Raw genomic sequence first — 23,991 nt, 5'->3', positions numbered from 1 at the left:
CGATAAAAACTGGCAACGAAATATCTTCCTAATTAAGATAACAGTTGTAGCCATTTTGACGACGATATACTTATCTTCAAGTAGGTACGACACGAATCAATTTTTTATCAATCCCTTTTAACTGGTCTTGAAACGTTGACTTGATTTTAGTATTGACGTGTGAATGTGCGCAAAATAGCTACCCTTTTAGGGTAGTTCTAGAGTGATTTGAGTTTAAGGTTTTTCCAAAATGTCTGAGGTGAGTTAAGCACTGTTAACTAATTATTCTAATAACTCAAGTTTGTCTCAATGAGCCGACTTGCGCAAGTTTTATCATAATTATGTAACTTAAGCTTTGGTTATAGTATATTATTATACGAGTATGTTATGAGACCTCTTATTTACGAGGTTGTGAATAAGAGCCATGACATGCGAGTGTAACACTATGCTTTAGAATAGAATAGAATAGAATTTATTTGCCATTAAATACATACACAATGTAAATAACCTGGCACGTCAATACCAATTTTACGAACACTTAACAAATATTACATATACACGAATACAATGTAAATATAAAATGGAACAAAATGTAAAGATAAAATCAAATAAAATATAATGATAAAATTGAATAAAATGTAAAGATAAAATTAGACACATCACAATACAGGAGTTAGTGTATAGATTATACCTTTAGAAATTCTTCTATGGAGTAAGAATTCTTGTCTAACAAAAATGATTTGACATTTATTTTGAATCGACGTAAGTTAGACGAGTCTCTTATTGTTTGAGGAAGGATATTAAAAAATTTACAAGCATTATAATGTAGACCTTTTTAAAAATAGGCAGTGCTATGTTGCTTTGGTAGTAATAACTCTTTGTGACGTGTATTGTAACCATATGTATTTCTACCAATTTTTAATAGCTCGATGTTTTTGAAAGCATAGCATAAAACATGATATATGTATAAATTTGGTAATGTTATAATTTGTAAATCTTTAAATGCTTGTCTTCATGATTGTCTACCGTTTAAACCAGCTAGAATTCGTATAGCCCATTTCTGGACAATAAAAACTCTCTCGGCTTCAGAAGAGTGGCCCCAGTGTACAATTCCGTACTGCAAAATACTCTGAAAACACCCAAAATAAAAAGCTTTTACTGTCTCTAAGTTACATTGCTGTACTACATTGCGGAGCCCATAGCAAATTGTAGATAGCTTTTTACAAAGACTGTGAAGATAGCTTGACCATTTCATTTGACTATCAATTGTGAGTCCGAGCAACTTTACCGCCTGAGATAATTTAACAGGTTTGTCATTAAGATGAATGTGATTGTCATTTTGATTTAATGTTTTATTAAAAAAAGGAATTATTGATGTTTTATCTTTATTGATGCACAGCCGATTCATAGTGACCCAGTCCAGTAAACTGTTGTAGATTTTCGCTGCTTTTTCGGCCGCATCATCTCCTGTTACGATAAAATTAGTATCATCAGCGTATGACATTTGGACAAAGTCACATTTTGGTTTTAGGTATAGTGCCAAATCATTCACAAATATAATAAATAATGTTGGGCCAAGAAGCGATCCTTGTGGTACTCCAATAGTTACAGTTTTTGACTCCGATAATGACCCGTTGAGTAGTACTTTTTGAGTCCTGTCACTAAGATATGATTTAAACCATTCATGAGATTTTCCTCTGATTCCATATCGATCAGGCTTACTTAATAGAATTGAATGGTCTACACAATCAAAAGCTTTTGAAAAGTCAATGAAAAGCCCCAATGTTTTTTTTATCGATGTACGCGATTATATTATTTAAGTAATCAGCAATAGCAGTGTCCAAGCCCTTACCTCTTATGAAACCATGCTGAGAATTATTCAAAATTTTATTTTTTACTAAAAAGGATATGACGTTATTGTTTACAATAATTTCAAACACTTTGGAGATGCTAGGTAGATGACTAATCGGTCTATAATTTTCTACTGATGTGTGGTCGCCTTTTTTAAAAAGAGGTTTAACTATCGCTCTCTTTAAAATAAATGGAAAATGTCCCTGTTCCAAAGATAGATTTATAGTGTGGCTTAGTGGTTCAGCAATTGCAGATGCAATTTTTTTTAAAAGATTTTTGGAAATGCCATCTTCCCCAGATGCATTACTATTTTTAAGTTTAGAAATAATTTCCATTACGTCTGATGGAGACACTGGCATTAAATAAATTGAGTTCTCTACACGTTCAATATTTTCAGCAGTATAGTTCAATTTATCGTTTTTGTTATTTTTTTTTTATCTACGACTTCAAAAAAGTAGACACAAACCTTGGATTTTTTCGGCAAGAGATTTAAGATTACGGTTTTGCAATGTCTAGCAGAGTAATCATTAAATTCGTCAGAACTACTATCACTACTGTCATTCATGTTAAAACACTGTTATTTTCTTCAAAATACAGAAACTTTAATGACTTGTAAATTTTTAGTTGTCAAAATAAAATCTTACAGTTGTTTTCATTGAGTACTAGAATAAATTGATGAAACATTGGGTTATAGTAGTCATAACTAAATGACTTTCAGCCAGTCAGAGTCCGCGATGAGTTCATTACTACACGGGTTCCAGCCTATGGCTACCATGACTTGTTTAAAGCGAACTACGTTATGAACAAATTAGACCAGTGTCGAAGCCTGCAAAAAAGGTAAAAAGTGCAAAAAAATCGTAGTAGAATGAAACCTATTGGAAAATGTTGAGAATATTACAAAAATGAAAGGAAAAATAAATTACGGTCTATTCGAGATCGGGAAGTGGGAGAGGGTGGGTCTTTAAGGGTTAAAATCGGTTTATCTCGATTTCCGGCAAAACTACAAGTCTTATGGAAAAAAGTTAAATGGCAAAGTTGTAGGTAATAAAAAGATCTACAACTTTTGTATTTACAGTTTTTTCTCATAACCTTAAAATTCACATGAAAAACTCAAAAAACCACGTTTTTGGTTTTTTATTTTTATCTTTTACAAAAAATTTTTTTTTTTATGAAATTTGGTGAGAACTTACCTTATTTTTATGTGCTTTTAAAAGCATTGGTATGTATTGTGAAAAATACATTTTTTTAACAGAAAATCAACTATATTTATTATGATAAATTGTAATGGGATAACTTAAGTATTAAATTATAATAGCTCGCTACTCGTATTTTTTAAATGTATTTCAAAGTGTACGGCGACAACCTTGAGGCAACATTTTTAAAAATGGTGAAATCAAAATTTAACAGGTTTGTTATCAGATAAAGTCGTAATACACGAGCATACATTGGCCTCTTATCACTTATCAGTCTAAAGATCTGGTAACAAATTAAAGATGTTTCACAATTTACTGTTAATTTTCAAGAACACGAGCATATGGCCAATCTCGATAGCTGAACAGAAAAGCATCATAAATACTGCGAGGGGTTTCGTTTCGTAAAACTGTTAGTTTCTTTTAAACTAGCAAAAAGTCAATAATGAAATCTTGTTTACCAGATAATATTCACTTAATCATACGTATCTGTAAAGTATAGTTCAGCCAAGTTAGTCTGAGCTACCATAAAAGCATAAAAATTTGCGGGCTACTGCAACGGGACAGCTTCAAAAGATTCTCAAGTGCACATAATGAGGGTTTATTTGCTCAAATTTGCACCCTGCGATAAGAACAGCATCCCTAAACAGGCCAGATATCTCGTCATAAATGACAAAATACCGCAAACTGTCCGGTTGCGGTTGCCGTCTAATTTTTATGATTTTATGGTGGCTCAGACTAACTTGGCTGAACTATAGGTAAGACGGTTTTTTTATCAATCGCTTGTAATTGAAGTACATATATGATAAAAAATTGACACGATTTTAGTATTGACGTGTAAATGTGCGAATATTGGGCCCCACCCTTTCAGGGTAGTACGAGTTTAATTTGAGTTTAAGGTGTCAAGTATCTTTTCGACTTCTGTCCAACACACGCATTCTAAACATTTTTAAAAGCAACGGAGCTAAATGCTGCCTAGCCTAGAGTATCTAGCATGAAGTTTTCTAATAAAAATAATCACTTTAACTTGTTGCAAAGGGTCCACTTGGGCAAACTTTTCCACACTTATGTAACTAAAGTTTGGACTATTTTTATGCACTTGTAGAGCATTGGTATTGTGAAATTAGCGTTTTATCCCGAGTAAACAAACTTCTTAACAAATAATGAATTGCTTACAGGGCCTATAAATAAAATGATAAGCGATAAGATAACTCAAGCATTAAAGTTAGAATGGCTTCTAAAACTCGTATTTTTTACAATTAGTTTCAACGTGTATTTACTGCATATTTATACACTGTTTATTTTGAACGTGAGGTTCAAAGTCCAACATGTGTTCAAATTGTTCACTTGGGTTGTACCTCCTAGTGATATTTTTTGATTTATTAGATCGCATACATTGTTTCGTTGACAGTTGACTTTTATTTACAAGTAATCGAAATGACAGAAACAATAGCAACGTTAAGAAATTATATCATTTTCTCAAAATTTAGACAAAAATCGACAATGTTTTTGTTCGTTATGGGTAGAGGCTGAAAAACAAGATTTGTAAAAGAACATAACCTACCGTGCTAGTTTTTAACTGTAATTAACATGAGATGGTGCAGTGGGTGCAAGTAATGTCCAGTGTATGGCTTAACATGTTCAGAAAAAAAAAGAAAATATAACCTTCGAGAATCAAAACGTTGATAACTTCATCTTTTCATGCTCATTGAACCTCAATAGTTTCACTTGCTTCGAATCTAAACTGAGATTTGATTAAAAGAATGCAAATGTTCGCCCAAATGATAAATTCGGAAAAATAGACGATTTGTTTGGGAACATGTGTAATGAAAATTTAATTAAGGACGCTAATTATCAGAATCAACCCCTAACGGAGGGTCGTACTCAATTTTTGAAAGGGTACTCCTAACTACCAACACAATGCTACTTGACTCACCCCTTCCGGAACACCCTTATTTAGTCAGGTCCGGGCTTAGCTCAACTGGGAAGTCACGGAATTCTCGCAACAAAACATATTGCCACCTGCCTTATCGGCCTTAATCATTTATTAATGAAATAACTTACCGGGGGAGTTTCGCCCCCTGCCCCATTGCTGGATAGCGGCTCGGATTACTGGCACTGACCCCATTTTCTGCAACGGCAGGACACCCATGTCCTTACTCCGACCCTGGAGAGTTACGAACGGCTGGTCTGCACCCACGCCCTGGCAGCATCTTGGCATCTTTTTCTCTCTTCGAGTACGGTGAAATCTACCATCACCGTACCCACCCGCGTTCTGGAAATTATCCCCATCCAGAACGCAACTTGGAAATTATCCCCATCCAAGTCACCATTTGGAAATCTACGATCCAGAGCACCTGGAAATCTACCATCCAGGTGCGACATGTAGCCCTGCGCCCTCTGGAAATCTACCATCCAGAGCACTTCCTGGAAATCAGCCATCCAGGCCGTCTGGAAATCTACCATCCAGACACTACATGCCCCTCTCACTCAGCGCATTCTGGAAATCTGCCATCCAGAACACTTCCTGGAAGTCAGCCATCCAGGCCGCCTGGAAATCTGCCATCCAGGCCCCGCACTCGCGCACAACACTGATTAGGCCCAATCACTTCTCACCTCCACCCGGGTCTGTCTTTTCGGAGCACGACCAGGACGTCGTCCCGTCCGCTTCACGCCGCAGGGCACCTCCCACTGCCCCTTATTCCTTCGGGCGACTCGCCAGGGTTCTTTCCCTCTCCCTCTTACCCATCGTAAATAAAACATCTGTTTATGGTTAAGAGATTTATTGACTACCCAGAATATTTAATTGTGGTCGTATTACACATGTTTACTAGTCAAAAAACATCCACATCACGTAGTAGAAATCTGTTATTATCCATTTTTCATCTAATGAAACTTAAATCGCTTTGTATTTTCAATAAATTCCTGATTTAACCAAAAGCGTCAATTAACATGTAAACAAACTTATTTTGATGCCCCCTACGCCAAATTAGTACCAACTTTGATAAAAACCTCTAACCTGCAAGATACACTCAGCTCTCATATACACCTTCCGCCACTAAAATTGGAACCTTTTATAGGTAATAAATGAGGTTTATGTACCGACGGCCTATAACATTGAGGCAACAATAGGGGGAAATCAAAATTCAACAGACTTATTCTTATCAGATGAAGTGGGCGATACACGTAAATGTATTGTATGTATTGGATTCTTATCACTAATCTAAAGATGTGGTAATAAAACAAAAGTTGTTTTTAGTATTTTTTTTTTAATTTTCAAGCTTATGATTAATCTGGCAATAAAATACTACGAGGCGTTTCAGAAAACTTTTCAGCCTTAAGGAATTGAATTGACTATTTTTTTTCTACCAATACAAAAACACACATCTTACCACTTTCTTGAAAAACTACTGATTAAATGTCCACCTAAAACTAACAAAACTTTTATTGTTGCTCAATAATCAAGATTTTATTCTACCTTAAATTACCTTAAATCCTGTGGCGAACTGGAAATTTTGAACAAATATTGAAATAATTTTGTCTCGAAAACGAAAAACTCTCACATAAAGCATTTTTTTGTCAGTTGATTTAACTTGTCGTCACCAATTAACGGTTTTTGTTTGGTATTGTTTTTTAAAATCACCCTGTATAATTATACATATGTACATAGTGTTTTTGAAATACACTACAAAAATCGAATTTACTATTTTTTAATTTTTTTAACGTTAAAAAAAAACACCTTTTACCACTTACTTGGAACACCACTGATGAAAATATCCACCTAAAACAACAAACCTTGGATTGTTGCTAAGCAATTAAGATTATATTCTTTAATTCACTGGCGAGCTGGAAATTTTGACTAATAATTCGATCAATTTAATCTTGAAAACAAATAGACTTAAACTGAAAATGGAATTTTTAGGTCTCAAAAGCGGCCTAAAAGTAAGTTTTTTCTGGTCGCAAACATTTTTGACCGATCTATGGTGGCGCCATCTATCCATAGTTTTGCATACTACATCAAGATACCGACATTACCCCCAATTTTATAATTATTTAGGTAAAATCAAATCGACAAACTGTTGTAAAGTGCAACAAAGACGTGTTGAATTATTGAAAATTAACATGTCTAGCAGTGTTGCTGCAACAACATCAAAAAGCACATCAAACCCAATTCATACAAATTGAGAAGCTAACCATGCCGAAACTGCAAATGTAAATAAAGAAAATATGAACTTTTCTGAATGATTCATAAATATTTGCAATTATTCAGTTGTTATAAATGATTAAATCAATAATTCATAAATAAAAATTAATTGGCTTGTAAATTTAATGATATCGCCTAAAAAATCTTGTGTGTATTACGGCTAAAAAGTGCCATTTTGCCCTCGCCTTCTTTCTTGCCTCGGCTATCGCTTCGGCCACTACAAAAAGATACACTTTTTGGCCTTGGTAACCAAATAACTATTACCTACAACATTTTTTGCCAATTCATTCTACTTGTCTTCACCAATTACCGTGTTCAGTTTGCTAGTGTATTTCAAAACCACCTGTATCTGGATGTGTGTAAGTTTGACGGTTTCTTGAAATCAACTTTTTATCAACTGAAGTTTACAGGTGACCCAGAACTCGTGACCGAAAGACAACAATTCTGAACCAAAATTTCGAAAAAAAATATTTAGCTCAAAAAATAATCGAGTTAAAACAAAAAAACGGTAGTTAATTCCGAAGCTGAACACAATTATACTAAACACAATACTATCATTCATTGGTCAGATGAACATTAGATACACTCTCGTTGTCTAGAAAATTGGAATAATTTTTTATTTCATCTTTAGAAAAAGCTTTCAGGAATTTTATCCTCGGATACTTTTAAACTTGATCAATTTTTGTTTGAGCATCGGCACCAACCCGGGCCTTATGAGTCATAAGTTCTAAAACTCTGTATAATGAAAAGTTGTTATGATTTTCACTTAAATTTGAGTTTTGCAATTTAAAATAATAATAATTAGCGCGCCACTGAAAAAGTTTATGAGTAAATAAGGGTAAACTGAACTATACTGAATCTTGCACTTGACGTCGTTACTTTCTGTGCAAACTTGAACTGGTCGACTTGAAAGTAGTCCAAACCGCTTTCTGGTCAGAACAGACAGCGCAAAAGTCGACGAAAATGTCTTTCTTCCGAGTGCCGCTCAATTGTATTGCCGTTAAATTACATGATAAGTGGTACTGATAACAATATAACTTAAGCATTCAAATTAAATTTGCTTATACTTGTATTTTTATAATCAATTTGAAAGTGTAGTTGACGTTGATTTATGTTGGTAATTACAGAAAGGTAATGAGGCTCTTCAGAGTTCACATCCGTCGAATTTGTCTGAAGAGGATAACTCAGAAAGAAAATCAGAATGGGAAGAAAAATATCGGAAACTTCAAGAACAAAATCGGAAACTAGAAGAACAAATTATGTTGCTAAAAAAGGAACAGCAGTCGAACAATCTAAACAAGGTAACACCAGTTTTATCTATACCTTTCTTATTCACACTGTCTTGGTGGGAAGTGGAAATGATCACGCGGAAAATCGTCCGATGATTAACTAACGCGCCCTCTGTTCGGATAAATTGCATAGGCATTTTCATAAAATGCTTCTAAAATGGATTCTTCATTTTCAACAGTTTATATAAATCTTGGAAAACCAACAGCCCCGCGACGATCTGCTGGTAATAACTAACCAGGCTGTCAACGGCGAGAGATCCCTTGAAAAGTCGTTTAATCATTTGAATTTGAATTTAGACGACAATAAATATGAAAAACAAATAGAATTTATCTAGCTCGTAGTTTTTGACTTTATGGGTTTTTGTGACGATTTACGGTTGGATTCAATAAACTTTGCTATGACCTCAGATGTGAAACAGTAAATAAACAGCCATTTTTGATCTTATAGTTGACAGCTGAAAATCAGTACAGAAATTATCTCCAACCACAAACTTTCATAAAAACCCCTAAAGACAAATACTCCAAGCAGGTCATTTCCACACTTATTTAAAACTTACATACTGCATACTACAGCCGAGCGAGCTATTTTAAATCCCAAACCTAATTTTCACGTTGTATCAAAATGTAGAGATTACCGGATGTAAAAATGACTTTGTTGAAAGTTGACAATTAGCAGAAGTATTAGGAACAACAAAAATGATTCGTTGTTTGTTGTTCAACTTGTTTGCAGTCTAGGTCGATAAAGAGCAAATTTTCATTAACAGATAAATTGTCAAATGTGGATTTTGAGCCCCGATATGAAATGAAATTCTGCGTAATTGCTCAAATATCGATGTTTGCTTTAAAAATCTGCGAAAATTCGAAAATTAGGTACATAACTTTAGTCGTGATTTTTTTTCTTTGGAATAATCATATTTTTGATTTTTAAAAATTCCAAGAACAAATTATCCGGAAACAAAATGCTAAAAGACTGATGACAAAAACCACATCTCTCTATCTGTCGTAGTTTCTGAAATGCAATTTCCCGCTCATGACCTCATTTCTTTTGCTGCTGATTGTACAGATCGCCTTGTCATTGGTCCATTTTTTTGTCGTTTGCCGTTATTGTTAGTTTTTCGTCTTTAACTCCATCATGGTTCTTTCTAATGTGACCGGTTCTCGGCAAAGCGTGGATCCTGAAACATTGTATACATAGAAATTTGTAGTATTTCTTTTTTTGATCAATAATAATAATTTCACAATATGAGTTTTTCACATTTCATATGAAAATCTGCAGCAAAATGTATACCTTCGTTATCTTACCTCATTTACGTATGAAGTTAAACTAAAAAACAAATCATTATAGGATCAAAATCCAGCTCAAGTCAGCAATCCTGGTGGCAAAAGAGACAAAAAAGGGAAAAAGCAGAAGGTAAGTAGTTCGTTTATTTTTATAAAGTACGTAGTTAAATTCAATTACTACAATAGTTATAACAAATTTTGGATGAAATTTATATTGGAACAGTGGAAAGTTATTTCTAATGAAAAATTGCTGCTCCATCAGGACAAGACTCAGAGATTTTTGTTAATAAGTTTTTTTTGAACATTTTTGTTTTTTTTTTTTGCTTAACAATATGCAGAATCATAAAACTCTATAATTTCTTTCGGAATCTGGACGCTATTCCACTTCTGCTCTTACAATATTTTTTTTGTTGACTATTGTGTGTATTCAGAGGAGGTCCAGAATTAAAAAAACATTTTAGTTATTTATTGATTAAATTCAATGTGATGCTCAAAACTGTTAAATTAATTTTACTTAATACAGAAAGTCTATAAATAATTCTCCGTCAAAGGCGGCTATCAACTGCCAAAATTACGTTTAATTTAGTCCTCAAAAACACGTTTATCATGCAACCGACATAAGTGACGTTTTCAATAAAATTTAATACCGATTCACGCATCAAAATAATTAAATGACTTGAATTCCAAAGGTACTTTTGAGAAAGACATTTTTATGGACTTGTTAGTTTTCCAAAACTTTTTGGAAGTGACCTTAATAGTCGGACTCTGTTCAATATGCTAATTTTTGTTATAGGATCGCACCAATGACAAACTGCCTAATCAAGACAAAACGGTAAGAAAACTTTTTATTGTAATAAGTACTTTACTGCTCAAATTCTGCACTATTCCGAACTCTTTCTATACTAACTTATAGCTGAAGCATATAAAGGATATAGGATAAGACGTTAAACTTACATATCAAATAAAATTGTGTTTAACAAATAACACAAATTTGATATTCTATTTCAGAAATTTACGAAACGAACTGGCACGACTAATGCTGGATTTGAATATGAAAAGTATATGATGATTCATCTTATTTTGAAGATGATTGAAGATCCTTCAATTCGCGATTTTTACGTTGCTTGTAATGATCCTGAATTTGGAACCTTTGACGATGTTGTAGTTAGTTTAGACAAAGGCGGAGAAAACGAGCAAGGTTTCGCGCTTCAACTTAAACATACAAACGCCAAGAATATCCTCACTTTAAAGGCTCTAACTGCAGACGAAGGAGATTTTAGCATTAAGAAATATTATCAATCTTTCCAAGAACTTCAACACTATGCATCGAATTACAAATTTATTCTCATGACAAATCGCACTTTTAACAATCCTAATAATTACCCTGTCGAGCTCAACGTTGATGGAGAAATTTTGAAAGTTAGACTTGTTCAATCAGAAAAAGCAAAATTGCTGGAAAATAGCAAAATGATTTGCTATGAATTTCACGTCGTTAAAGATGAAAATTTGCTATTTAGTTCTGAAATTTCTCGCAACTATGACACGTTTTTTCAACACTTTCTTCTTTGCGCCAATCAATTCAACGTTGATGGAATCAAAAATGAAGTTCTTGAACAGCTTAAAAAGTTATTTCCAAAAAACCAGCCTGACTTAGACGTCGCCTTGAAAAGCATTGTTGAGTTTATCGATAAATGGGACAATGAGCAAAAATTAAAACTGAAATTGAACAAACGACTAATGGAAGAAGTAATAACGCTTTGTTTACTTGAGCAGTTTATTTGTCCCGTAATTTCCGGTCCCAACAACGAAAACAGAACGTTGTTGCGAAATGTAATGTCGGAGTTTCCTCTAACAATTTTCCGACAAGAATCGCTTGACGACGTTCAAAGACTTTGGGGAAACATTGACAAATTCGAAGACGAACAAACAAGTAAAGAAATAATACGAACGTATTATATTAAATGTAATTATGTTGCTAATAAAAGAACATTTTCTGATGTCGAGCGTGCTAAACTGCTCTGGTTAACAAACAAGTGTCCTTTGCTATTGAAAGAAAATCCTTACATAGAGATGATTGTCAAAATGTGCCCACACAAAAATTTTGTACTCATAGGCAACGCTCAAAATGTTCAAACGGAAACGTTCAGAGTCTTTCAAAAACTGTCGGACCTCACTTATTCAGATGATTCAAACAAGCTGAAAGACAGTTTTAAATGTCTATTATCTGGAAAAAAAGAAAGTTTGAATGAACTCGTTGAGTTTCACAAAGAATTTGAAGAAGTAATAACGACAGACATTCTGCTAAAAATGCTGGATCAGCCGTACGAGTTAAGACAAAAACAAGAAAAACTTCCACTTGCTTACATTCCAAGATCAGTTTTGAGAAACTACGTTAATGTCAGCATTCTTGAAACTGTTGATAAAAATACATTAATTTTGATAGACGCTGTACAAGACAATAAAATAATTAAGTTGGATACCAGTCGGTTCAACGTACATTTTTTTGGGAAAGATTTTATCACTAACAAAAACCACCAACCAACATTATACATTTGCAAGGCAAAATTATCGGCGAAGGAATTCCAGGAAATATGTAGAAAACATCACGCAATAAGAAATTTTCATCATTTCCGGATGAGTGAGGAACAGTTAGAATGGGTCGGAACCAAAGGAAGTGTTTCTCAAATAGATACTCATTGTAGCAAGAGTGGAATACTGGAAGAAAAGTTATTGTACGCAATTCCGAACAAAATAAACATCATAACAGGCGATCCTGGGATGGGAAAATCCGTTTTTTTGCAAAGCTTGAAGAACCACATCATGGCCACGAGTCTTGCAATAATTATGACACCCAAGGATATGTCACTTTTTTGTTCAACTTATTACAAAGAAGTTGATTGGAAAAACAGTTTGGAAAATTTCGTGGCAAAAAAAGTGGAAGTTAGTGACATTTTTGACAAATACTTGTTCAAACTGATAATGGAACGGGGTAAAGTAGTGTACTTATGGGACGGTCTTGATGAACTTTCCAAAGAGAATTTCAAAATCATGACGGAAGTAATTAATGGACTTACCGAATGTGCATTAGCACAATGGATCACTTGTCGCAATCACCTTCAAAAATCACTTGAAAATAACTTCAGCGTTTTATCTACAAGCATCATTCAGTTGAACGAAGAAGAGCAACGCCACTACATCAAGGACCGGCTGGGACCTAACCAGGATGCCATATTTGGAGTAATGGATCAAATTAAAAAAAATGTGTACAACAAAGATCAAGATGACATATTTCGAATTCCGATATATTTGTACATGTTAACAGAACTTTTTCTAAACAAACAGAACGGTGACCAGAAAGACCAATGGAAAGAGCTAAACAACATCGCGATATTGTATGATTATTTCGTACAAGAAAAATGTAAAGTATTTGAAGAAAAAGCTGAAATTGTTTCTTCAAATACATTTCAGGATAAAATTATGAAAGAAACCATCAACACCAGAATGTCAAACTATCGAACAGCCGCATTAAAACTATTACTTGGTGACCAGTATGGTGATCAGTTGGGCATTGATTGCAGCAAGTTTATAGAAAAGATTAAGTTAGATGGCGACGAGTTTGGTTTCATAACAAACGTCACTGAAGACAACAGACCACATTTCGCACACTATTCTTTCCCGGAGTATTTTGTGGCTTCATATTTTGCAGAAAATGAAGTAGAAATCCCTGATTTTCTTTTTAAACCGGAATTTACAAATGTTCGGTTTTTACTTGATATGTTACTGGCCCAAAGTTCTCCTGCTTTTGTAGCAGTTGTAGCACAAAACTTTACTGCTCTTCAACAGTACCAAGATGAACTTCCTGTCAAAGATGCTAAAGATCGGCATCTTTTGCAAGTAGCATGTTCCTGGGGACAAAGACTTCCGAAAGTGCAGGTTAATCAAGTAAACGAATCTTTTGTGGTAAACGATCACTCTTCCTTTAAACCACAGATTGAAGAAAAATATCAACAAATGCTTACCATTCTTTTAAAACGATGTAAAACAAATAATACAGAATTCCAAAAAGACTGTCTTTTGTTTGCTCTGAAATCTGAATGTCTTTCCGCAGTTGTTACTTTGGACTGGAAATGGAAACTGAATTACTTTAAGAATGAAGGCGAAAATTTGTTTTCCACAGTTTTGTACTATTGCGTTAAATATGGGTGGAAAGATAAAATTGAAAGAATCAGATGCTATAAAAACGAAATAAAAATTCAAGAAACGAGCTGGCTCTACTTTGCTTGCCAAACTAATAACTTTCAGTTGGCAGAACTGTTACTTTACTTTGGTTCTGACGTCAATTTGAGAGATGTAAATGGTGCGAGTCTAACATACTTAGCTGCAATGAACGGCCACGAGGATCTTCTTCATGTGTTACTGCAATACGAACCGGAAGTTACTGATGTCGATGGCGACTCTTTATTACATGTAGCAGTGCGCAATGAACACGTTACGGCGGTTGAATGTCTGACGAAGTTAGGAATCGGGATCAACTCTGTCGATAAACACAAATGGACACCGCTGCATTTGGCTGCTCGATTTGGTAATCCAGAAATTGTCAAACTGTTGATCAGTGAAGGAAGCGACATCAACGCTTGCGATGAAGACAATTCAACACCTCTTCACTTCTCCGCCTACCACGGCCACGATGAAGTATCTGAACTTTTATTATCAGCTGGGGCCAACATTAAGGCGCTTAATAACTTTGGTTGGAGTCCAGTTTATTCGGCTTACTTTAATAACCAACTTCAGTCTGCTGGAATTCAAAATGGCGGTGATGACTCCAATGAGAAACTAAATGGTCGAACATTGCTGGAAATTGCAGTTGAAAATGAAGATTTCGACGTCGTCAGTGCATTGGAAAAAGTTCCTTCGAAAAGCCAAGGCCCAAACAAAGAAAATGTAAGTTAATTTAACATTATTTGTTTTTTTTTTATGGAAAATACCGAATAAAAAAATGGCCCCCATGAGTGGAAGTACAGTTAAATGTTGGTGGTTTAAAACACTTTTGTCATTTTTTGATACAGAATATCTTCAAATGTAAAAAATATGATGTCTAACAATGAAACAGTTATAATGAGTTTGATCGTTTACAAAAAAACGCTTCTATCTTAGTTAAAAAAGCACAAATCGTCGTCTAAGCGGCAACATCCGCAATCTCAGTTGTGAAAATATTTCGTTACTACTTGCTCTCAGCGAAATTTCTCGGACGAAACTTACTGGAGAAGATTATTTTTTGTATTTCTGAATAGATTTAACCATAAGCTAAAATTTGGTAACAAGTAATCATTGAAAAAAAATACTTACACTGCCGTATGACTTTCTAAAATTTGAGGTTAGGGATGTTGCCGCTTAGACGGCGAAATTGTGTTTTGGTTTTTAATCTTGGGCTCAGGAAAGAATTAGCTGCAACATGGGCGTCTTTTTTTCATCCCCCTGTATAATAAATTAATATAAGGATGTTCTTTTCACGTTTGACTATTAATAAATTGAGTTGTAATGTTTTATAAATTGAAGGAATATTTATTTTTCTTCATCTTCAAAGTGCATTTTCCAAAATTACAGATTTTGTTAATTGCAGGTTAACCATTCGGTACGGCAGACTTTTGCCCCACCGAACCAACAATGTGGTAATGAGCAAACCAAAGCAACATTTAAAGAGGTAAGTTTGTTAAGTTTGTTTAATAATTTTGCGGTCGTAATTTACGGGATCATTCGAAAATCTGGTAATTATATTACCAGTACAAATGGGGACCTTTCCGATTGCAAATACCGACTTTACAAAAGCATTCACTAATTTTAATATTAACATCAATAATTTATTGAAATTATTTAAAATATAATCGATTTGTTACAATATACAACTACATGTGTCTGATGAAGATTAATTTTTTTAGAGCAAGAAGATTCGTTCAAAATCGATAAATAAAGATCATTTAAATTACACGATTGCTAATGCAGGATTACAATTGGCGCTTGACTTGTCAGTGAAAAATTTTGATATTTCTTTCGGAGACAGTAAATCAACAACAATGAAAAATGTAAATTTGGATGCAGTTTTGGCAAATGAAATTAATGAAAAATTTACCATTCTTTGGGAAACTGAACAACACCACTTCAACACACACAGCCAAGATGAATTAAACAAACTTCAAATAGGCAAATATTTTGATCTTCCTAAAAACCAAGCCATTGCCGATGATCGCGAATTAGTTGTCATGACGACCCTTGAAATTATGACAAACAGTAAAACCAACTTTTTTGTTAATGAGAAGAAAATTGATGTCGAGTTTGTCAAGTGTGATACGCCAACTACATTGTATAAGTGTAAAATTAAAGGAAATTACTTTCGAGCCAAAATTGTTAACAAGAATTCTTTGTCTGAAGAATTTAAAAAGCGTTTCAAAAAGATTATCTTTTGTACTTATAAAGAATACGTTGATCAAGTGGAAAAAAGGATTCTAACTTCGATGAAAAGTCTGTCTTCAAGTGATAATCTTGTTGCGATCAAATACGTGAAAGCCATAAAAAAATGGCTTGAGCATGAAAACGAAAACGAAAAATTGGACAAAAAATTGACGCAACAAATTATTACGCTTTGTTTGTTAAATTCATATATTCACACAATTTCTTTCGGTCTTGCAAACGAAAATGGAAGGCTATTACAAGAAGCCATTTCTAAATTTGATGTGACTATATTTGATAAAAATTGGCTTAAAAATGTGAAACAAATGTATACAAACGCCAAGCTTGAAGTAGATGACAACGATCTGATCTCTATAAGAAAAAAATTTCAAATGTTTTTTGGTGACGGAGATTTGACTGATAAGATTTGCACAAAATTACTGTGGATGATTGGAAAATGTCCCTTAATTGTTGACGAAAATGCACATTTGAGTAAAATCATTGAGCTGTTTAGCGTTGGAGGATTTATTTTATGTGCTGAAGATTGTCTTAACTCTTTACCACAAAATTGTTTAGTTTTTCGTAAACTGTCTGATTTGGGCAATCTTAAAGAGTTACATTACAAAATCGTCACAAACTTCAAATGTCAGTTAACAAACAAAGAAATGAATTTGAAAGAACTTTTTCGACAAGATCCATCTTTTGAAGACATCGTTACCACCAACGAATTAATCCAAATGTTGCACCAACCATACAAGGTACAACTGACTATGGAAGAGGTTCCGAAATCCTACATTACAAGACAGGTCTCCAAGAATATCATTGACTTCAAATATCTCCGAAAAGTGGACAAAGAATCACTTATTGTCATTAGCAACGTCAACAATTTAGAACAAATCAAATCGTATTTATATCAACGCTACAACAACACATTGCAAGAACCTGTGGAAATATCTAACATCTATGTGCTTAAAAACAGTTGCACCGAAAATGAATTTGATGAGATATGTAAGAAATACAAAGACATTAAGCAGAAGTTTCATCATCTTGGATTCGTTGATGGGCAATTAGAGTGGCTCAAGAGCGTTGGTGACCTCTCAGATTTAGCACCGTATCGTTGTAATAGTTTGTTTACTAATGAAAATTTACTGCTTAGATCTGAGAACAAGATAAACATAATATCAGACAAGCCAGGAAATGGAAAAACTGTTTTGTTGAAACATTTAAAAAATGTTTCTGACTCTTTCGCACTTTACCTTTCAACAGCAGATATTTTGACACTTTGTCAAAGTACGACCCTCTCAATAGACGAATTTGTAAATTTTGTTGTAAACAAACATTCAGATTTAAACCCTTTTGATAAACAATTCTTACTTTACCTACTTCGAACCGGGAATATTACATGTGTGTGGGACGGTTTGGACGAAATTTCTGAAAACGATTTGCGCATTATGGCAGAATTTATTTTAAAATTTTCAGAAATAGAATCAAGACATTATATTTCATGTCGGTCGTATGTGGCACAGAATTTTGAAGACTTATTTTCAGTGTTATCTAGATCAATTGATGAGGTTAATGAGGATCAAATTAATTTATACATTCTTAAGAGAATTGAAGGTATTTTAGAACCGGAAATTATAAGTACCGCAATTGCGCAAATTAAAAAACATTTTGACTTTACAAAAGGTTGCGATATTTTTGGATACATTCAGCAATTATTTATGTTTACTGAGCTCGTGATAAAAGATAGCCAGAAATACTTGAGTATCTTTGCTAAAGCAACTTCTTTTACTCTTACTAACTTGTACGACGCATTGTTACAAGAAAATGAAAACTTTTCATCTGACAACATGGATACCTACCAAAAAACATCACTAATGGCAATTTTTGAGTTGGATTTTTGCCGCAATTTCATATTTCTTAACAAATACAAAAATTCGCAATTTTATGATAATTTTCGGTTCATTAGTTTCTTCAAGAAAAACTGCGGAGAAATACAGTTTATAAAGAATTTCTACACAGACTATTTGGCTGCAAGTTTATTGTTTAAAAATTATGAAACTCCATTTAATAAGTTAGTTTTATTTAACATCAAGTACACAGCTGTGCGCTTTCTGTTTGATGAATTACTGGCGAAAATATCATTTCCTCACCTTGCGATTTTGTACAGAAATTTCGATGAACTTATTCTTAACGAAGAACAACTTAAAGCAAAAGACTTGGCCAATAGAAATTTACTACAGTTAACTTGTTCCTGGGGAGAAAGATATCCTATATTAGAAATGCGGGAAGTAAATGATGTTACTAAAGAAAAAAATATTAAAAAAAATAACTTAAAATATCTCAAAATATTTAAATTCTTACCAGACAAAGAAAGTATCACTACAAGTGAAAATATTTTCGAAATGAATGCAATTGCCTTTGCTGAAAATAGTGGATCCTTGATAGCCCTCCTTTTAATATTGCAAAAAAATTTAGAAACCTTTAGTAGTTACTTCAAATCACAATCCCTCAATTTGGTTTACACATGCTTTTATTATGTTGTACATTTGGGAGATCCGGAGTTTCTTAAATTATTTAAAGATACAAAATGGGATGCAAATGCAGCGAATGAAAACGGGCAAACGGCAATTATGAAGGCTTCCAGGAACGGACACGCGAAAGTGCTGGAGTTGTTAGTTAAATTGGGTGGAGATGTCAATGCAGTGAACAAGAACGGTTGGACGGCGATGATGGTTGCTTCTCAGAACGGACACGCGAAAGTGGTGGAGTTGTTGTTTAAATCGGGTGGAGATGTCAATGCAGTGAACAAGGACGGTTGGACGGCGATGATGAATGCTTCTCAGAACGGACACGAGAAAGTGGTGGAGTTGTTGTTTAAATTGGGTGGAGATGTCAATGCAGTGAACAAGGACGGTTGGTCGGCGATGATGGTTGCTTCTCTGAACGGACACGCGAAAGTGGTGGAGTTGTTAGTTAAATTGGGTGGAGATGTCAATGCAGTGAACAAGAACGGTTCGACGGCGATGATTGTTGCTTCTCAGAACGGACACGAGAAAGTGGTGAAGTTGTTGGTAAAATCGGGTGGAGATGTCAATGCAGTGAACAAGAACGGTTCGACGGCGATGATTGTTGCTTCTCATAACGCACACGCGAAAGTGGTGGAGTTGTTGTTTAAATCGGGTGGAGATGTCAATGCAGTGAACAAGGACGGTTGGACGGCGATGATGAATGCTTCTCAGAACGGACACGCGAAAGTGGTGGAGTTGTTAGTTAAATTGGGTGGAGATGTCAATGCAGTGAACAAGAACGGTTCGACGGCGATGATTGTTGCTTCTCATAACGCACACGAGAAAGTGGTGGAGTTGTTGTTTAAATTGGGTGGAGATGTCAATGCAGTGAACAAGGACGGTTGGTCGGCGATGATGGTTGCTTCTCTGAACGGACACGCGAAAGTGGTGGAGTTGTTAGTTAAATTGGGTGGAGATGTCAATGCAGTGAACAAGAACGGTTCGACGGCGATGATTGTTGCTTCTCAGAACGGACACGAGAAAGTGGTGAAGTTGTTGGTAAAATCGGGTGGAGATGTCAATGCAGTGAACAAGAACGGTTCGACGGCGATGATTGTTGCTTCTCATAACGCACACGCGAAAGTGGTGGAGTTGTTGTTTAAATCGGGTGGAGATGTCAATGCAGTGAACAAGGACGGTTGGACGGCGATGATGAATGCTTCTCAGAACGGACACGAGAAAGTGGTGGAGTTGTTGGTTAAATCGGGTGGAGATGTCAATGCAGTAAACAAGGACGGTTGGACGGCGATGTGGATTGCTTCCCTGAAGGGACACGCGAAAGTGGTGCAGTTGTTGGTTAAATAGGGTGGAGATGTAAATGCAGTGGACAAGGACGGTTGGACGGCGATGATGGTTGCTCCTCAGAAAGGACACGAGAAAGTGGTGGGGTTGTTGGTTAAATCGGGTGGAGATGTCAATGCAGTGAACAAGGACGGTTGGACGGCGATGATAATTGCTTCTCAAAACGGACTCGAGAAAGTGGTGGAGTTGTTGGTTAAATCGGGTGGAGATGTCAATGCAGTGGACAAGGACGGTTGGACGGCGATGATGTTTGCATCTCACAGCGGACACGAGAAAGTGGTGGGGTTGTTGGTTAAATCGGGTGGAGATGTCAATGCCGTGAACAAGGACGGTTGGACGGCGATGATGATTGCATCTCATAGCGGACACGAGAAAGTGGTGGGGTTGTTGGTTAAATCGGGTGGAGATGTCAATTCAGTGGACAAGGACGGTAAGACGGCGATGATGCTTGCTTCTCAGAACGGACATGAGAAAGTGGTGGAGTTGTTGGTTAAATCGAGTGGAGATTTCAGTGGAGTGAACAAGGACGGTTTGACGGCGATGATGATTGCTTCCTTGAAGGGACACGAGAAAGTGGTGGAGTTGTTAGTTAAATTGGGTGGAGATGTCAATGCAGTGAACAAGAACGGTTGGACGGCGATGATGGTTGCATCTCACAGCGGACACGAGAAAGTGGTGGGGTTGTTGGTTAAATCGGGTGGAGATGTCAATACAGTGGACAAGGACGGTAAGACGGCGATGATGCTTGCTTCTCAGAACGGACATGAGAAAGTGGTGGAGTTGTTGGTTAAATCGGGTGGAGATATCAATGCAGTAAACAAGAACGGTTCGACGGCGATGATGTTTGCTTCTCTGATCGGACACGAGAAAGTGGTGGGATTGTTGATTAAATCGGGTGGAGATTTCAATGCAGTGAACAAGGACGGTTGGACGGCGATGATGATTGCTTCCCTGAAAGGACACGAGAAAGTGGTGGAGTTGTTAGTTAAATTGGGTGCGAAAAAATAAATGTAACGATTGTTGATTCATTCGTGACACGATATTGCAGCAGATCTTCACAACTCAATGCTAGGCAGAATTTGGTAATGAATCTTTTGCGAGCTCTGACACTCTATGGCTATGTCACAAAATTACAGGTGTGACATATGTGACTTTTAGTTTCACAAAGTTTTTTAATTTTACAAATTTCTAACATAAGACGTGATCGGTTACTGTTAAAGCGCTGCACAAAAACAGCTTTTTACTTTCGAGTTACTGTAACTAGGATTTTACAGTTTGATAGCATTATTTGCCGCCTAAGCGGGCGAAAATGGCATTTTGCTAGAGTGCTGTAAAGTTGTTACAGTGCGAGTTTTGTGTCAGGTTTTTGGTCGAAAAACATTGAATTAATAAAATAATTGCGCTTTTCCAAATTCATGAGAATTTTTGTCATCTTGTAATAGATGGCGCCAGTGTCAAAAATGTTTTTTTTAAAGAAATATCATATTCATTAGCAAAATTGCTTGTGTAAATAATACTTTGGTGGCTAATCTTCGTTATAGTAAAGATTGCTTTCATTCTATATCTCATTTATTTTGAATACCACATTTAATTTAAGTTCATAATTTGTGAAAATTGTGTAGCTGCAGGGCAAATTTGATAGGATTTTTTATGTATTGTGAGTGTAACTGAAAGATTACCGTCGCTTTGGATACAACTGAAAAAGTTACCTTCGCAGTTCAAAACGCCAAAAAATACTTTGAGATTTCAGTTGCAGCTACCTCCCTAGTACTGTTGACTATTTTAATATACAGGGTGATTTTTTAAAACGGCAGGCGTTGTAGAATTTTTATTTATGAACCGATTTCAAAAGTTAAAAAACAAATTAAATGGTTTTTAATTTACTATAAACTGATGATTTTAGAATTTTTCTAAATGTCTTAGTATCTTTTGGGCGATACTCAACTTTCTTATTTTAAATTGGAACCCATTTTTTTTCCATAATTTGGAAGATATTAATTTTCTTGATTCAGAAATGTGTAATATGTTCTACTTTTACCAAAAATATCTTTAAAAAAATTATCAAAATTGAATCCAAATGTGTTCCCTGAAAAATGTAACGACAAGTATTGTCAAAAAACATCAGATAACTGTCATCGTTGATCACAATAAAGTATACGGGCAGCCGTTTAAATTGTAGGAGTATTTAGGGTTTCATTTCGGTCTCGGCGGGTTTGTGATTTTATGGTAATAACTCTGTATATATCTGATAGCTTATTGAAGGATTTTGTAGTAGGTTCTTCTTATCAAATGAAAACATGTTTTGATCTTAATATTCTGGAAAACTAGGTTTTTCAGTGTAATTAATACAAAAGTTGTATCAATTCTGCAACCAATAATTTTGAACAAAACCATTGCTTTGATTAGTAAAAGATAGAGAAAATTCCATTTCCTGGCATTTGATGTTAGGTTTGCTAGTTTCTAGTATTAGTCCTATTGTAATGTTTAGTCTATCAAAAAATTATAATTTTCTTCAAATTATTTTTGGTTTAATTTTTATTTTATTAACTGTAAATGTATGTATAAGACAATAAAATTGTAATAAAAATAAAAATGATAACCTAACTGAGATTCAACAAAATGTTCTCATTAAGATGAACGACGCCAGAATGTGTGTTGACCAGTGATGAAAGTAGTGTTTAATTCGTTCTGGATTAGCTTCATTTCCTAGATGAGCACAATTTTATGTCTCTGGATGAGGATAATTTTCAGTATTCATGGGAATACCTAATCGAAAAAAAAAAGAAAGATACCGAGAAGCAATTAGAAAAGAGGTCTTTGCCAGTAGTCCGAGGCGCTAACCAGCCATAGGGAAGAGGGTGGAACTCTCCCGGTTGTTATTCATTTAGAATTCGATAAGATCATTGGCATTACTTTTTGTTGCAAAAATGCGTTGAACTAAACCCAGATCTCAGATTTTTTTATTGAAATTTTCTAAAATCCGCAAATTTGGGTTTGTGGCTTCAAATTTTTGCCCACTTTGTAGACAGATCAAGCTTATTAAGTGTGGGAAATTTCGAAAATTAAAATCGGAAAACGCTGGCATTCCACAACTTCTCGATTGAGATTTTGTATTCTTTAAAAATTATATATTTTTTTTTAAATAATTTATTTTTTAAAGATTTAAATCAAAATTTTAAAGTTTTGGCCTATTTTTCAGTCGGATAAAGATTAGTAGTGTATCAGAAGTTTTAAAAATGAAGACTTGGAGATCACACAGTAAACGGAAATTTTGCGTTCTTTAAAAATTTAAATTTTCTAAAATATACGATTTTTTTAGACCGATTATTTTGAAAGTTCACTCAGTTTATAAACGGAACAAGGTTACTAACTACACCGAATTTCAAAGAAAAAGTCCAAGATGCCGTGAAAATCTGTCACATGAAAAAGTGAACGAAAATTTTGAGTTTTTAAAAAATTAATTTTTACTATACACTGAAATTTCGAAGCTTAAATTTTAGAAGTCGATGAGAACTAAACTTTGAACTTCAATATTTTGAAAAGTAAAGTTCAAACTATCGAAACAGAGACGGATCAGAATTTTTTGGACAATGGGGAGAATGCACATTTTTGAAAAATTTTGATGAAAATCGATAGTTTTCATGTCGTGTAATATGATGTTGCTAATAGAAAAATTGCAAAAAAATTGTTTATAATTTTTTAAGCGTTTTTAAAAGTCCGATTCGAGCGAGATTGGAAAACATACCTATCAGCGAGGCTAGCTTTGTGACGTCACATCTCAGCTTCGCTCTTAGCAGAGCCGTGCGTTTGTATTACTAGAATTCGATTGCCGTCTTTATAATTGAAAATGGGGTCAAAACAGTGGTGTTTTGTGCAAGGAT

At 34.8% G+C, this 23,991-nt stretch overlaps 2 protein-coding genes across 2 annotated transcripts; both read left to right on the top strand.

The window, feature by feature from the left end:
- The first annotated feature begins 75 nt into the window (after positions 1 to 75).
- Positions 76 to 20,113, top strand: LOC148176581 (uncharacterized). The gene is made up of 7 exons (XM_088033945.1): positions 76 to 238; positions 8,352 to 8,525; positions 9,859 to 9,924; positions 10,588 to 10,626; positions 10,803 to 14,735; positions 15,415 to 15,495; positions 15,731 to 20,113. The coding sequence occupies exons 1-7, from the start codon at positions 230 to 232 to the stop codon at positions 20,111 to 20,113; spliced, it is 8,685 nt and encodes a 2,894-aa protein (XP_087890071.1). The 5' UTR covers positions 76 to 229.
- A 42-nt stretch (positions 20,114 to 20,155) lies between these two features.
- LOC148176580 (uncharacterized) lies at positions 20,156 to 22,575 on the top strand. Its single transcript, XM_088033967.1, has one exon. It carries the CDS (start codon positions 20,156 to 20,158, stop codon positions 21,116 to 21,118), a length of 963 nt encoding a protein of 320 aa, XP_087890093.1. The 3' UTR covers positions 21,119 to 22,575.
- The last annotated feature ends 1,416 nt before the right edge of the window (positions 22,576 to 23,991 follow it).

This window comes from Gnatocerus cornutus, chromosome 4, assembly GCF_029298725.1.
Source record: "Gnatocerus cornutus isolate USDA-ARS CGAHR chromosome 4, icGnaCorn1.1, whole genome shotgun sequence".
Lineage (NCBI taxonomy): Eukaryota > Metazoa > Arthropoda > Insecta > Coleoptera > Tenebrionidae > Gnatocerus > Gnatocerus cornutus.
Note: the sequence above shows the minus strand (reverse complement) of the source record. Positions and strands in the feature narration are given on the sequence as shown.

What these genes read in the sequence shown, in the direction of transcription:
- LOC148176580 (XM_088033967.1), top strand. Translation starts at nt 20,156, where the DNA reads ATGATGGTTGCTCCTCAGAAAGGACACGAGAAAGTGGTGGGGTTGTTG.
- LOC148176581 (XM_088033945.1), top strand. An exon ending in AAGGCCCAAACAAAGAAAAT is followed by an intron (nt 14,736 to 15,414) that starts GTAAGTTAATTT and finishes TGTTAATTGCAG; the next exon opens with GTTAACCATTCGGTACGGCA. An exon ending in CCAAAGCAACATTTAAAGAG is followed by an intron (nt 15,496 to 15,730) that starts GTAAGTTTGTTA and finishes TAATTTTTTTAG; the next exon opens with AGCAAGAAGATTCGTTCAAA.